The sequence below is a fragment of the Phascolarctos cinereus genome, unplaced genomic scaffold, assembly GCF_003287225.1.
Source record: "Phascolarctos cinereus isolate Bilbo 61053 unplaced genomic scaffold, phaCin_HiC Scaffold_9;HRSCAF=440, whole genome shotgun sequence".
In the NCBI taxonomy this organism is placed as follows: Eukaryota; Metazoa; Chordata; class Mammalia; order Diprotodontia; family Phascolarctidae; genus Phascolarctos; species Phascolarctos cinereus.
The window spans coordinates 30058215-30070573 of record NW_027556402.1 but is presented as its reverse complement, the minus strand read 5'-3'; the positions used below and the strand labels follow the sequence as shown (position 1 = coordinate 30070573).

The 12359-nt window shown below is 40.4% G+C and overlaps 1 protein-coding gene across 1 annotated transcript in view; it reads left to right on the top strand.

Moving 5' to 3' along the window:
- The window catches only part of NFKB1 (nuclear factor kappa B subunit 1), a 159613-nt gene extending 151936 nt beyond the window's left edge, over positions 1 to 7677 (top strand). Inside the window, 4 exon segments of the mRNA XM_020988300.2 lie at positions 602 to 668; positions 994 to 1166; positions 3783 to 3963; positions 6835 to 7677. Coding sequence (XP_020843959.1) covers positions 602 to 668; positions 994 to 1166; positions 3783 to 3963; positions 6835 to 7004 — 591 coding nt within the window. The 3' untranslated portion in view covers positions 7005 to 7677.
- Positions 7678 to 12359: the final 4682 nt, after the last annotated feature.

Below are 12359 nucleotides of genomic sequence, written 5' to 3'. Positions count from 1 at the left end.
AGACCTGAATTCAAGTCATGCCTGTGACAGCAAGTTTTAGTAGGGAAGGTCAGAAAGCACGAGGACCCCTGAGGGTTAGGGGAGGGAGCCCTGCAGGGAGATGCATGCTTGCTTCACAGTGTGGAATAGGTTCCCAGGTGCGTCCCAGAGAGGAGGCAGTAAGACTAATCATCCTGCTCTATAATTCCAGAGGCTTCCAGCATAGACAATTACCAGTAGAGCCCAGGCAGCCCCCACCTTCACACCAGCTGGCTTTCTGAGAGCAGGAACCCCTGGGCCATCAGCATCCCCAGACACCATCATTGCTTCAGGCACTCACTGGTCAAGCAAAGGGACTGCTTTCATGATAGTAGATTTTGGTCCATTTTGCTGTCCCTGCACCTGCAGATCAGTAAGGAGGTCTTCACAGCAACTGGGAGACCTATAGAGAACCTAGCACTCATCCCATCACAGACTGAATTTACACATTCTTTCCTACGAGCTAGCTTGAATAGCGAAGGTGAAGAAAGCACGGGACTCTGTGAGCTTGAGATGTCGGGAAGAGATTTCCCCCGAGACAATCCCATTAGTATGTAACATTTTCCTTTCTTCTTCCCAACAGGTCTATGACATATTAAATGGAAAGCCATACCAATCAGAGTCAACATCGAGTGATTTACTAGCACAAGGTAAGTTGTGATAGAATACAAACCTCTTCTTTGAATGATACTTTAAAATGCAAATCATTGCTTTTTTTTTAGGGAAAAAATGTTTCAAACTGTGTCAAGCACAAGTTCTCATTTAGGGTTTGAAGATCCTGGAGGCATGAGGAAGGAGAGTGCCCAGTTTTAACCTACTACTGAAATACATATTAATTTTGCTCAGCAGGATACCGACTGATCCTCAAGTAAAGCAGTCTGATTGCTTCCACTGTGAGATGATGAGAGAACAATGCTGTCATGAACAGTCGGTCATTAACCCATTCTTTCTCTCTTGTGGCTTCATCCCCTTCAGGAGATATGAAACAGCTGAATGAAGATGCAAAGTTGCAGCTTTATAAGTTATTAGAAATGCCTGATCCAGACAAAAACTGGTCCACCCTGGCGCAGAAATTAGGCCTGGGGATACTTAACAACGCCTTCCGGCTGAGTCCTGCTCCTTCCAAAACTCTAATGGACAACTATGAGGTGATGCCCCATTTTAAGCATTTGATCATTGGAGTTTGGTCTTAGTTGTCTTCAGCCATCCTTAGTCAGGAGGCAGAGCTCCCTCTACCTGCCCTCACTCCCATAACTCAGAGGAAGAAAGGCACTTCTTGTCACTAGCTTACCTTCATGACCTAGGCATCCTAACTGGGAATAATAAACTCACCTCCCTCTGAAAAGCTGTTCTCAAGCATATTGAGGTTTTCCAGGGCCTCTAAGAAAATAATATATAGAGGATGAACACAATGATAGTAGTTCTGATAGTTAGCATTAAGCATCTGCAAAGTACTTTACATATATTATCTCCTTTGATCCTTACAACAACCTCGTGAGGGTAGGTACTAATATTATACCCATTTTATAGATGAGGAAACTGAGTCAGAGGTTTAATGACTTGGCCACCGGGGTCACAAAGCTAGTGAGAGTCTGAGACAGGATTCACACAAACTTAGGTCTTCCTGAGGCCCAGTCCAGCATCCTATCCACTGTTTTTCTGGCTACAGTTGTGCCTTCCACGTCATGATTTTCCCTATTGTGGTTTCAGTATGTCACAGGTTGGCATAAGAAATCAAATGGGAATTTTGGGGGAGTTTTCCAGGAGCTGCTGGTGACCCGTGAAGGCCAGCAGGTGACACAGAAGAAGTTTAGAATCTCAGAAATGCATAAAAAATAGGTATAGTATTAGATAACATAGCCTATGACCAAAGATTTAACCAAAATTTTACAATAAAGTACTGTGAACACCCTATAAAAGAAAAAGAAAAAAAAATCAGACCTCTCTGGTACAAAGGGAAAGCCAAAAAGTTTTATGTGGATTTTCCGGATTGCAGGGGTACCACACCCCAAATCCCCGCAGTGTGGAAGGGATAACTGCTGTACAAAAATGCTGAGCTACCAAGTGTTCTCCAGAAAGGTTTTTTGTTTGTTTGTTTGGATGTGATTAAGGATCTGTCTATTTGTGATAACATCTGTCTAGAAACAAAACATTATAAAGCCTCAGTGCAGCTGCCCAGTCAGGAAGAGAGTTTCTTTATTGTCATCCTTTTTTATGTGATTGTGGTCTAGCCCCAACTCAGTTTACCCTGTTTCTCTTGAGTCTTTAATGTGTTAGAGATGGGCTGAAAAGGAGAACCCACAAAATGAAAATATTTCTACTCTTAGGAAACCCAGGGCTGACTTTGACTAGATGATATTCCTTCCACTTTGACTATTTCTTAGATATTGCCAGAAGTGCCTGGGCCATGTGTCTCAAATTCCTCTATCTGTCTATACTGGGTCATTATAGGCTGACAAATTAGCTTCCAAGTCTTCATTTTGACCAACTTTGGTGGGGGGCAGTTGGGGTTAAGTGACTTGCCCAGGGTCACACAGCTAGTAAGTGTCAAGTGTTTGGTGTGAGGCTGGATTTGAACTTAGGTCCCCCTGCCTTCAGGGCCCGTGCTCTATCCATTGCACCACCTAGCCGCCCCCATTTTGATCAGTTTTTTAGCCAGTCTTATGTTCTGACCACAGCCTAGAGACCGAGGTCTTTGCAGAATGGTGCAAACCACCCTGATTAGCAGGGTTCATTAGAACTCGATGGTGGTGAAAGCTTGGAAGATGAGAGCTTGGAGTGGTCTTAGTAATGAAATGAGGATGGGTCTCATGCATGTCCCTTCAGGGAAGGAGGCAGTAGCTCTAGAAAAACATGTGCACGCCACCTTCTGTGCTCCTGGGTTGCTGACCTGATAGCTTGGGGATCTAGGACTCTTTTTGAAAATTTGGAAACTTGTCCTGGTTGGATCCCTGCTTCCCAACAAGGGATTGACTTTTTATCCTTGGAACCCTCTTGGAGGCAGAGATGGGGAAGAGAGGGTCATAGGAAAGATAGTAGAAGAAAGGGAGTGTAGGAGAGAGACAAAGGAAAGAGGAGGAGAGAAGAGAGCAGCTCCCAATATTCCTCCCAGCTCAGCACCCTTGCTCGATTGAATAAGCGGGTTGGACTATAAACAACATGCCCATTCTTGCCCAGTGGAAAATGTCAGAGGGTAGTGTGGACAATGAGAGGTGTGGACAGCGAGAAGTGGGTTCCCATGAAGCCCAAGGTCCTGCTGATGACTCTGTTTCTAAGAATTCAGAGTGTAGCTTGATACAGACTATAGAAACAAGATGGGGATGAAGTCATTTGTCTTTCCTTTGAAAACTCCTTCTCCAGCTGCAGTTTTACAATAACTGTAGCCTTTACTTCTGCAGGGAAACCCTCCAAGCCCCACTCGATGTGGAGGTTTCACTGTCTCAGCATTTCTTTCTCTGTGCTCACTATAAACAGCCTCCCTGATTTCCTGAGTGGTCTTCAAGAGACGAAACAGGAAACTGAATTCTTTTCAAGAAGCATACATTTTCTTCCTCACTCTGCTCTGATGATTTGCATCTGACCAGTGGTGGTTCTGTCCCTCCGGTGTGTGGGGTGACAGTGGCAAGAGAGAGGGCGGGAGGCTGTCGGGGAGAGACAGGACATTGAAACTTGCAGCCAGATGGGGAAGATTTGCACTTTGTTCCGTTAAAGAAATTGCAGTGTTTCTCACAAAGAAATGCTATTTTTACCCTTCTCTCTCACAGGTCTCTGGGGGAACGATAAGGGAACTGGTAGATGCCCTAGGACAGATGGGCTATACCGAAGCAATTGAAGTCATCCAGAAGGCCTTCAATGCCTCAGTAAATCCATCTGGAATCAAAGAGCAGCCTACGAAGCAGATCTATTCTCTGCCCCCATCACCCTCCTCCATAAGACAGCAGTTAGGTATGAGAATGATTACAAACTTGAAATGCTGTGTCTTGGGAGGATGGGGGGATGATACACAGTCTAGGTATTCCTGTGTGAATAGTTCCCCTGCTCCCTGACCTTGGACTTCCTAAATTAGTCATTCTTTTTTTTTTTTTTGGTGAGGCAATGGGGTTAAGTGACTTGCCCAGTGTCACACAGCTAGTAAGTATTAAGTGTCTGAGGCTGGATTTGAACTCAGGTCCTCCTGACTCCAAGGCCAGAGCTCTATTCACTGCGCCACCTAACTGCCCCTAAATTAGTCATTCTTAACCTCGGTTGTCACAGGGGAGGAATTCCCACCCTTTGCTGTTGTTTAATCAATTATTCATGTCCAACTCTTCATGACCACATTTGGGGTTTTCTTGACAGTGATACTGGAGTAGTTTGCCATTTTCTTCTCCAGCTCATTTGATAGATGAGGAAAGTGAGGCAAACAGGGTTAAGTGACTTGCCCAGGGTCACACAACTAGTAAGTGTCTGAGGCTGCACTTGAACTCAAGTCCTCCTGACTCCAGGGCCAGTGCTGTACTGACTGCACCACCTAGATGCCCCATTGCCTCTCTAGAGGCACAGAATTTTGAAGCTCAGAGACGTGGGGGCTCAGCTAATCCATTTCATTTTATAGAGGAAGGAAATAAAGTCTGAGGTCACTTAGTTAATTATTAATAGGATCAAGACAGAGCCTCTGGCTCCTGGCTCAGTTTTCTTCCTGTGCCCTGGGGTGCATTGGACAGGTTGTATAATGGTGACATCTCTCCATTGCCATTGCCAGTAGAGCTGGCAAGCAAAAGATCTTTAGCTCCTAGAAGGAGGAACTTTAGGAGCAGCCAGCTTGAATGCCCCCAAGTTTGCAGATTAATGAAGAAGCAGCTGTTTGAACCAGTGCAATTCTAATGGCAAGAGTAGATCAGGGGGCCTAGTTGTGTCCTGGATGCCTTGGGACACCCCCTTCTCAGAACAATGTTTTTAGTGCATAAAATAAATTAGGTGGATTACAAATCAAATCAATTGTATTGAGATAAAGATGTAGTTTTTTTTCCCATCTAAGTTCACACCCTTCACCTCCCACCTTGAAATCTATTCACGTTGGTCTGTGGACGCCAGTAAAGAATCTCTCCTTAGATGCAGGATTGCATTTCTCTACAAGGTTTCCAGGGCTGGGTACTGCTCACCTTTAGAATGGCACCTCCAGATAAAAGGATCAGGAATCAGGAAGAGTTTTAATGATGGAACCCCGAGGAGGCTGTTCTCTGAGAATGAAATGGCTCACATTCTCTGTGCCTCTGAGGTACCTTAAATTTAAGCTGGCTCAGTAGGAATCACAGCGATAAAAGTAGTCTTCTGGATTAACAGAGAAAACTAGCAGGGCATCTATCATATACTTAGTTTTAAAATATCATTGAAAGTGGGCCAGTTGTATGGGTGCCCCTCTTGCAGGGTGAGAGCCCAGTTTCCTGGACTACCAGCATTGTGCTGATCTATTCTAAAACCGTTAAGGAAACACCAGATAATGGGTGAAGTGCATAATGAGCTTTATTTATTTAGGGTTATTTCCTCAAGTCAGACACGCCACTGAAATTTGCACAGATCTAGCAGCACCATTTGATTCGAGTTTGAAAATGTTTGGCCACCCAAATAGAACATTCAAGTAACTCATGAAAGTTGTTCATACTCCTACAGAGGTCTCCCTTTAAGGAGAAATTTGGCTTAATTTTTCCAGAATGGTCTCATTAAAATTAAAAAATCATACCATATTTTATCAAATGGGCAGCTAGGTGGCACAGTGGATGGAGTGCCAGGCCTGAAGTCAGGAAGACTCATTTTCCTGAGTTCAGATTTGGCCTCAGATATTTACTAGCTGTGTGACTCTGGGCAATTCAGTTAACCCTGTTTGCCTCAGTCTCTCTTCTGATGAATGAGCTGGAGAAGGAAATAGCAAACTACACCAGAATCTTTGCCAACAAAATCCCAAATGAGGTCACAAAGAGTTGGATACGACCAAAATACTCAAAGAAAAACAGACTGTTTTATCAGAATAGTTCAAAGACAGAAAATAGTGTTGACTATTTGGTATGTAGAACACTCAGTAAAAAGTCTACTGTGTGGTTCCTGTTCCATTCTGTCTATTGAGCCACCTAGCTGCTGCAGACCAAGTGCTCAAGTACTTCCTTAGCCATTGACCATCCATCATAAAATAGACTGGGAAAAACGATTTTGTTTTATTAATCACATCAGCTTCACATGCAGTGAATATCAAATTAAAGTCTCTTTTGAGACTCAGAACCAGTGCTGTGCCCATGCGCAGGAGAAATCCAACATAAGAATTCCCCTCTGTGCTTCCCTTCTTGTTTCATTTTAATTGCAATGATGTTTTGGGTTTGTTTGGGGGTTTTTTGAGGCAGTTGGGGTTAAGTGACTTGTCCAAGATCACGCAGCTAATAAGTATTTGAGGTCAGATTTGAACTCAGGTTCTCCTGACTCCAGGGCCAGTGCTCTATCTACTGTGCCACCTGGCTGCCCCCATTGCAATTATGTTTTGAGAGAAGCAGAGTGTGTTTGTTAGGCAGATGTTTCTGCTTTTCAAAGTTCTTCAAAGGGGGGACTTCCTTCCATTTATTTACTGTTGCAGTGCTTTGTGTTAGGGTAGGTGCTTAGTAGATGTTTCCTTGGTTTCCTTAGGTATATGATGGGGGAAAAGTGAAAGTTGAGAGGCAGGCAGTGGCAGAAATAAAAAGGGGAATTCAGTGTCAATTGTACAGACCTAGTTATGGTTAATAGTTCCATGCAAGCCTAGGCCATGAGAGCTGTCCAGCACTGAACCACTATGCTCTGTCTTCCCCTCCGCAGGTGAATTTTGTAAACTCCAAGACAATGAAAGTGTCTGTGACAGTGGGGTAGAGACCTCCTTCCGTAAACTCAGCTTTACTGAGTCTCTGACCAGCCCCAGCCCATTGATAACACTCAACAAAATGCCTCGCGACTATGGACAGGAAGCATCAATCGAAGGCAAAGTTTAACCACATCGTCAAGGATTTACAGTACACCATGGAAACGAAAATCCTGAAATGCCATTTCACCAGTCAAAGGAAAGGAAGTTCAAGGTGCTCAGAGGAACTGGTTTGAACGATTTTGGATTAAAACCAGGATCTTCAACTTCCTTCTTACTTCTTAAACTAACTTTAGTTTGGTTCATGTACAAGATAAGTCTAGTAAGCAGAACCAGGGTCAGGGTGGTACCTTCTTTAGGGGAATGGGTCTTACCAAACCTTTTTGGCTGCCAATGAAGTGCTTTCTGTTTTTGTCCTGCTGTTCCTATGCTGCATACCCACTTCCCTTGAAAGACTTGGGGAGTGCCCACAAGGATACTCTCTCTAGCTTTTTGTAGTACAGTTACTCACTCAAATTATAAAGAAATTAAGAAAAAAGTATTTTGAAGTGGGACTCACTCAATGTACAATTTTTTAAAAGCTCATTGCTTTTGGTTTTCATGATTTGAAAGAAAGGAATATGTATATTTCAGTGAATATTTAAACATTGGTCTAATCAATGCTGAAAATGGTATTTTCCACTATTTCTGCATTTTACTATTGTAAATAATTTTTTTAGATCAAATACTTTAAAGGAGAAATGTTGGATTTATAAATGCTATTTTTTATTTTACTTTTATAATAAAAGAAAAAGTAAATTGAATACCTCACCTTCTCTGATCTTTGAAGAATCCATTTGCGACAAAATATTGCTTTGTTCACATAGCTCCTTCACTGTCAGCCTTTGTAAACTAAGAAACTTGAGACTTTGTCATCGCAGTCAAGAACCAGAATCTGGTGAATGTTTTAGACATAGGCTTTGGACATAAACCCAGATCCTGATCAGCTCATGGCAGATTGTGCCTTTCTTTCTGCCAAAACAGCAGAACCTTCTCTGAATCTTTCTTGAAGAATCCTTTCCATAAACCACCAAGACTGAAATATATGAGTGCCCAAGTCTCTCTGCAAGACATTATCTCATTAGGACTGTTACAAGGAGCTTTGATAACATTCAGTTGCCATTCTAATTGTTCATTCTGGTTAGTTGTACCCCACCATCCTACAGGATTTTAGCACAGCACCTAGTAAGTGTTTAATAAATGCTCTATTTATTTTCAGAAAAAATCTCTTTTGTAGAGTATCATCTTTATCTCCTCCTATCCCTCCCATATTACAGTTCTCTGCGCTGCTTCCCCTTCATTCCCCTATTAAAAATTCCATTGCTTTCCTTCTTTAGTTCTCTTAAAATGCAGCCCTTCCTTGAAGTCCTCTTCTAGGTTTCCTTCTGAACCGTCATTCTGCTTGTACCTATTTAAGGGGATCATTTAAAGCAGCAGTTTCCAAACATTATACAACAATACCTACCACCCGTCTGCTTACTAAAGTAATTTTTTAAAGCTCATACTTCATACTTTATATTTCTATTAGAATGTTAAAGTTTGTAATTTATAACATGTAGAACAAGTAGTAGGTTATTTATAATGCTCATGTGGATGACTTATGAAATGATAACCATAATGATAATATTAATTAGATGGATAGGCTTGGTTTTATGTACTGAGTTTCTATGAGATGCCATACATTTTCTGCCCTTCTGGTTTTCCTCATCAAGATTCAGTCCAGGGGAGGCAGCTAGGTGGCGCAGTGGATAGAGCACTGGCCCTGAAGTCAGGAGTACCTGAGTTCAAAGCCAGCCTCAGACCAAACACTTGACACTTACTAGCTGTGTGACCCTGGGCAAGTCACTTAACCCCAATTGCCTTAAAAAAAAAAGATTCAGTCTAGTACATTTTCTAGATCTGTTTAGAGAAAATTGTGGAGGGGAGCTCAATCCCATTGATTCGTAATACTCAGCCATCTTGACTCTGCCCTACCAAGTTTCTCAAAATATGGTGTCATTGTTACTTCTTTTTCAATCACTATTTGACACAGACACTTGGTGTTTTTAATGGCTGTAGCAGAAAACCCCATTTCATTCAAATGAGATGTTACAAACACTAGTAAGATTTGTATCACTTTGATAAAATGGAGAACTCCTTACTCATCTGGAAACACAACACAATAAGCTTTTTAGGTTTAAATGCCTAAACATGGCTTACAGGTTCCTAATAAATTTGTTTTTAGAGACAACTAATTCTTTAAAATGAGAACTGCTCCTGTAGACTGGGTCAAGTGATTAATTAAAGTGATTAAGGCAGAGTTTTGCTTTCTCTTATATTTTCAAGGCAGATTTTTTTTTAGATTATGAAATACATGAATATTTCACAATTTATTATCCATGACTTTAACTTTCTTATAAATAGTCACTTTATTATTGAGTAACCAAATGTGAATTTGAGGTCGTTGCATTCATTAACTACTGAGAATATCCATTTTAAAAATAAGGTTTCAGGAGGAAATTTGTTAGAAAAATGAATTTGCTTCATCTTTATTATAATAATCATGAAGAAAAATGGTGATGATTGTCTCTTAGCTCAAACATTCTTCAAACTACTTTGGCATGAGAAAGCCAACATATTTTATAATGCTATCAAAGTGTCCTCTCCTCTACCTCTATCTCATTACATTTTTATCTAGCTGGTAAGATTTTTTAAAAATTTGGTTCTGCTTATTAAAAGCAAGCAATTTTCTCCAAAAATATCACATAATGAACTGCTTAAGAAGTTGATTTCTTCTTTTAACAACTTTGAAAATTGGATATGGCACTTATTCTTTGATACAGGTAATTGTGTATGAAGCAATGTGTCTAAGTTACACACACTAGTGCTTATAGACCTATATTTCATTTGGACACTGAGCACCATAGGTGCTGATTCCAATACAATTTTCCCCCATTATATCATTTCCATTTCTAAAAGTCCAGCGATTTTACTGCAAATTCCTCCTGATGGGGTATTGCCATCAGTAGATTTGCAACTGCCCTATCAGTTTCAACAACCTGTCATACATATATAAACAAATTAGCGTATATAACTACATCTATTGCTTAACTCATTTGTAATGCATGAGGAATATTTTAATTTCTCAATTAATTACAAAGGTCTTCACACATGGGCAATTCTCTTATTACTTAAACTGTCTTTACTTGTACCAGTTTCAGCTTCTTTAATGGGTTTCATCTATAAGCTGGTTGTGTATTTATGCATCAAGAAAGGATATTATTGCACTTAAAAAAAGACAAACATTTCAGAAAACTAGGTTGGATTTTAATTGCTGAAAATTACTGAAAAGTTGCAAGTATTTTTGGTTTTGAGATTTTTGAGGGGGAAGCTAGCTTTATTAAAATGAATGGCATTGAGAAATATAACAGCTATTATGGTATTTTTAAAATACCAAAATTATTCTGGAAATTATACTTCTCACATGCCATACTAAGTAATTTCTGTGATACATTCCCTTGGCCCAAATTATCTGTTCAGTGTTGCTTTTACATTAACTTGGAACTTTCTCATTAAAAAAGTGCATTGATTTATGGAATTGTGCTAAAACATCCAATAATTTTAGTTATTGTTTTTCATTCCCCAGCACCACCGTGGTCTAGGTTTTCCATGTTGGAAAGCTCTAAACTTAAAGGAAGAACTGGCATGATAGTAGAGGGTCTAAGTGTGAGGCTCAAGACCATATTCCCTAACTTTCGGAGTAAAAGGATCCTACTCCAAAGCCCTTTCCCTCTGTTCCAGAAACTCCTTCATTATTTTACTTACTCTAACCTGTACCCTGGCCGGGACTTCTAAAGTTAAGAGTCAGGCTACTGACCTGATCTTTTCTGCACCTCTGTGGGATGGAGTCATTTTCATATGGTACCAGCAGATGGGGATAAAGCCACAATGAATGCACTGCTTCAGGGAAGGTCCTGCTAAGGCGTTGAAATACACCTTACCTTAGATCACAGCACGAAAAAAAAAATTGTAAGATCACTTCCTAGGACTTAGATTATCATTTGGGGTTTCTCTTCCTTTACAGGTATAACCCTGTCTATGAAGCCAGCTTTTTCTCAAGTCTTATTTGAATCAAGTCTTATTTGAATCAACATTCTTTTAAGCCAGGAATTCGTCACCTTTTTTTTGGGGGGGGGTGTCATGGTCTCCTTTAGCAGTCTTATGGATAGGAACTTAGTATGAGGCTTCTGGATAGCGCCCCACCTCAAAATCATGTTTTTATCTATCTATCTATCTATCTATCTATCTATCTATCTATCTATCTATCTGTCTGTCTGTCTGTCTGTCTGTCTGTCTGTCTGTCTGTCTATCTATCTATCTATCTATCTATCCTTCTATCCATCCATCTATCTATCTATCTATCTATCTATCTATCTATCTATCTGTCTATCTGTCTATCTATCTATCATCTATCTATCTTTCTATCATCTGTCTCTATCTGTCTATCTATCTATCTATCTATCTATCTATCTATCTATCTATCTATCTATCTATCCATCCTTCTATCCATCCATCCATCTATCTATCTATCTATCTATCTATCTATCTATCTATCTATCTATCTATCTATCTATCTATCTATCTATCTATCCTTCTATCCATCCATCTATCTATCTATCTATCTATCTATCTATCTATCTATCTATCTATCCATCCTTCTATCCATCCATCCATCTATCTATCTATCTATCTATCTATCTATCTATCTATCTATCTATCTATCTATCTATCTATCTATCTATCCTTCTATCCATCCATCTATCTATCTATCTATCTATCTATCTATCTATCTATCTATCTATCTATCTATCCTTCTATCCATCCATCCATCTATCTATCTATCTATCTATCTATCTATCTATCTATCTATCTATCTATCTATCTATCCACCTATCTATCTACCTATCTGTTTGTTTGTTTATTGGTGAGGCAGTTGGGGCTAAGTGACTTGCCCAGGGTCACACAGCTAGTGAGTGTTATGTGTCTGAGGCTGGATTTGAACTCAGGTCCTCCTGACTCCAGGGCCAGTGCTCTATCCACTGTGCCACCTAGCTGCCCCCATGTTTTTAAATATATAAAACAAAATGCATAGCAAGGAGACCAATTACATCGAAGTGCAATTATCAAAATATTTATTAAAGGCAAGTTCACAGACCCATTTTGGCCAAGGGAAACACCTGGTTTTCCTAAAGCAAGTGTCGTCAATCAAGTCAGCACACCCAGATGTTTTCAGCCACCTAGATACCCTAGCCCAACCTCTTGGTCATCTGTCATCTGCGTTGCTTGCCTTTATTTCTTAGTATTAGGCTGTCTATAGTTCTTTAAACAGGGGAAGAAAAAATAAAGTTTTTGATGGAGCTATTATAGCCTGCCAAGATGCAAAATGAACCAGGATGTGGAGAGAAAG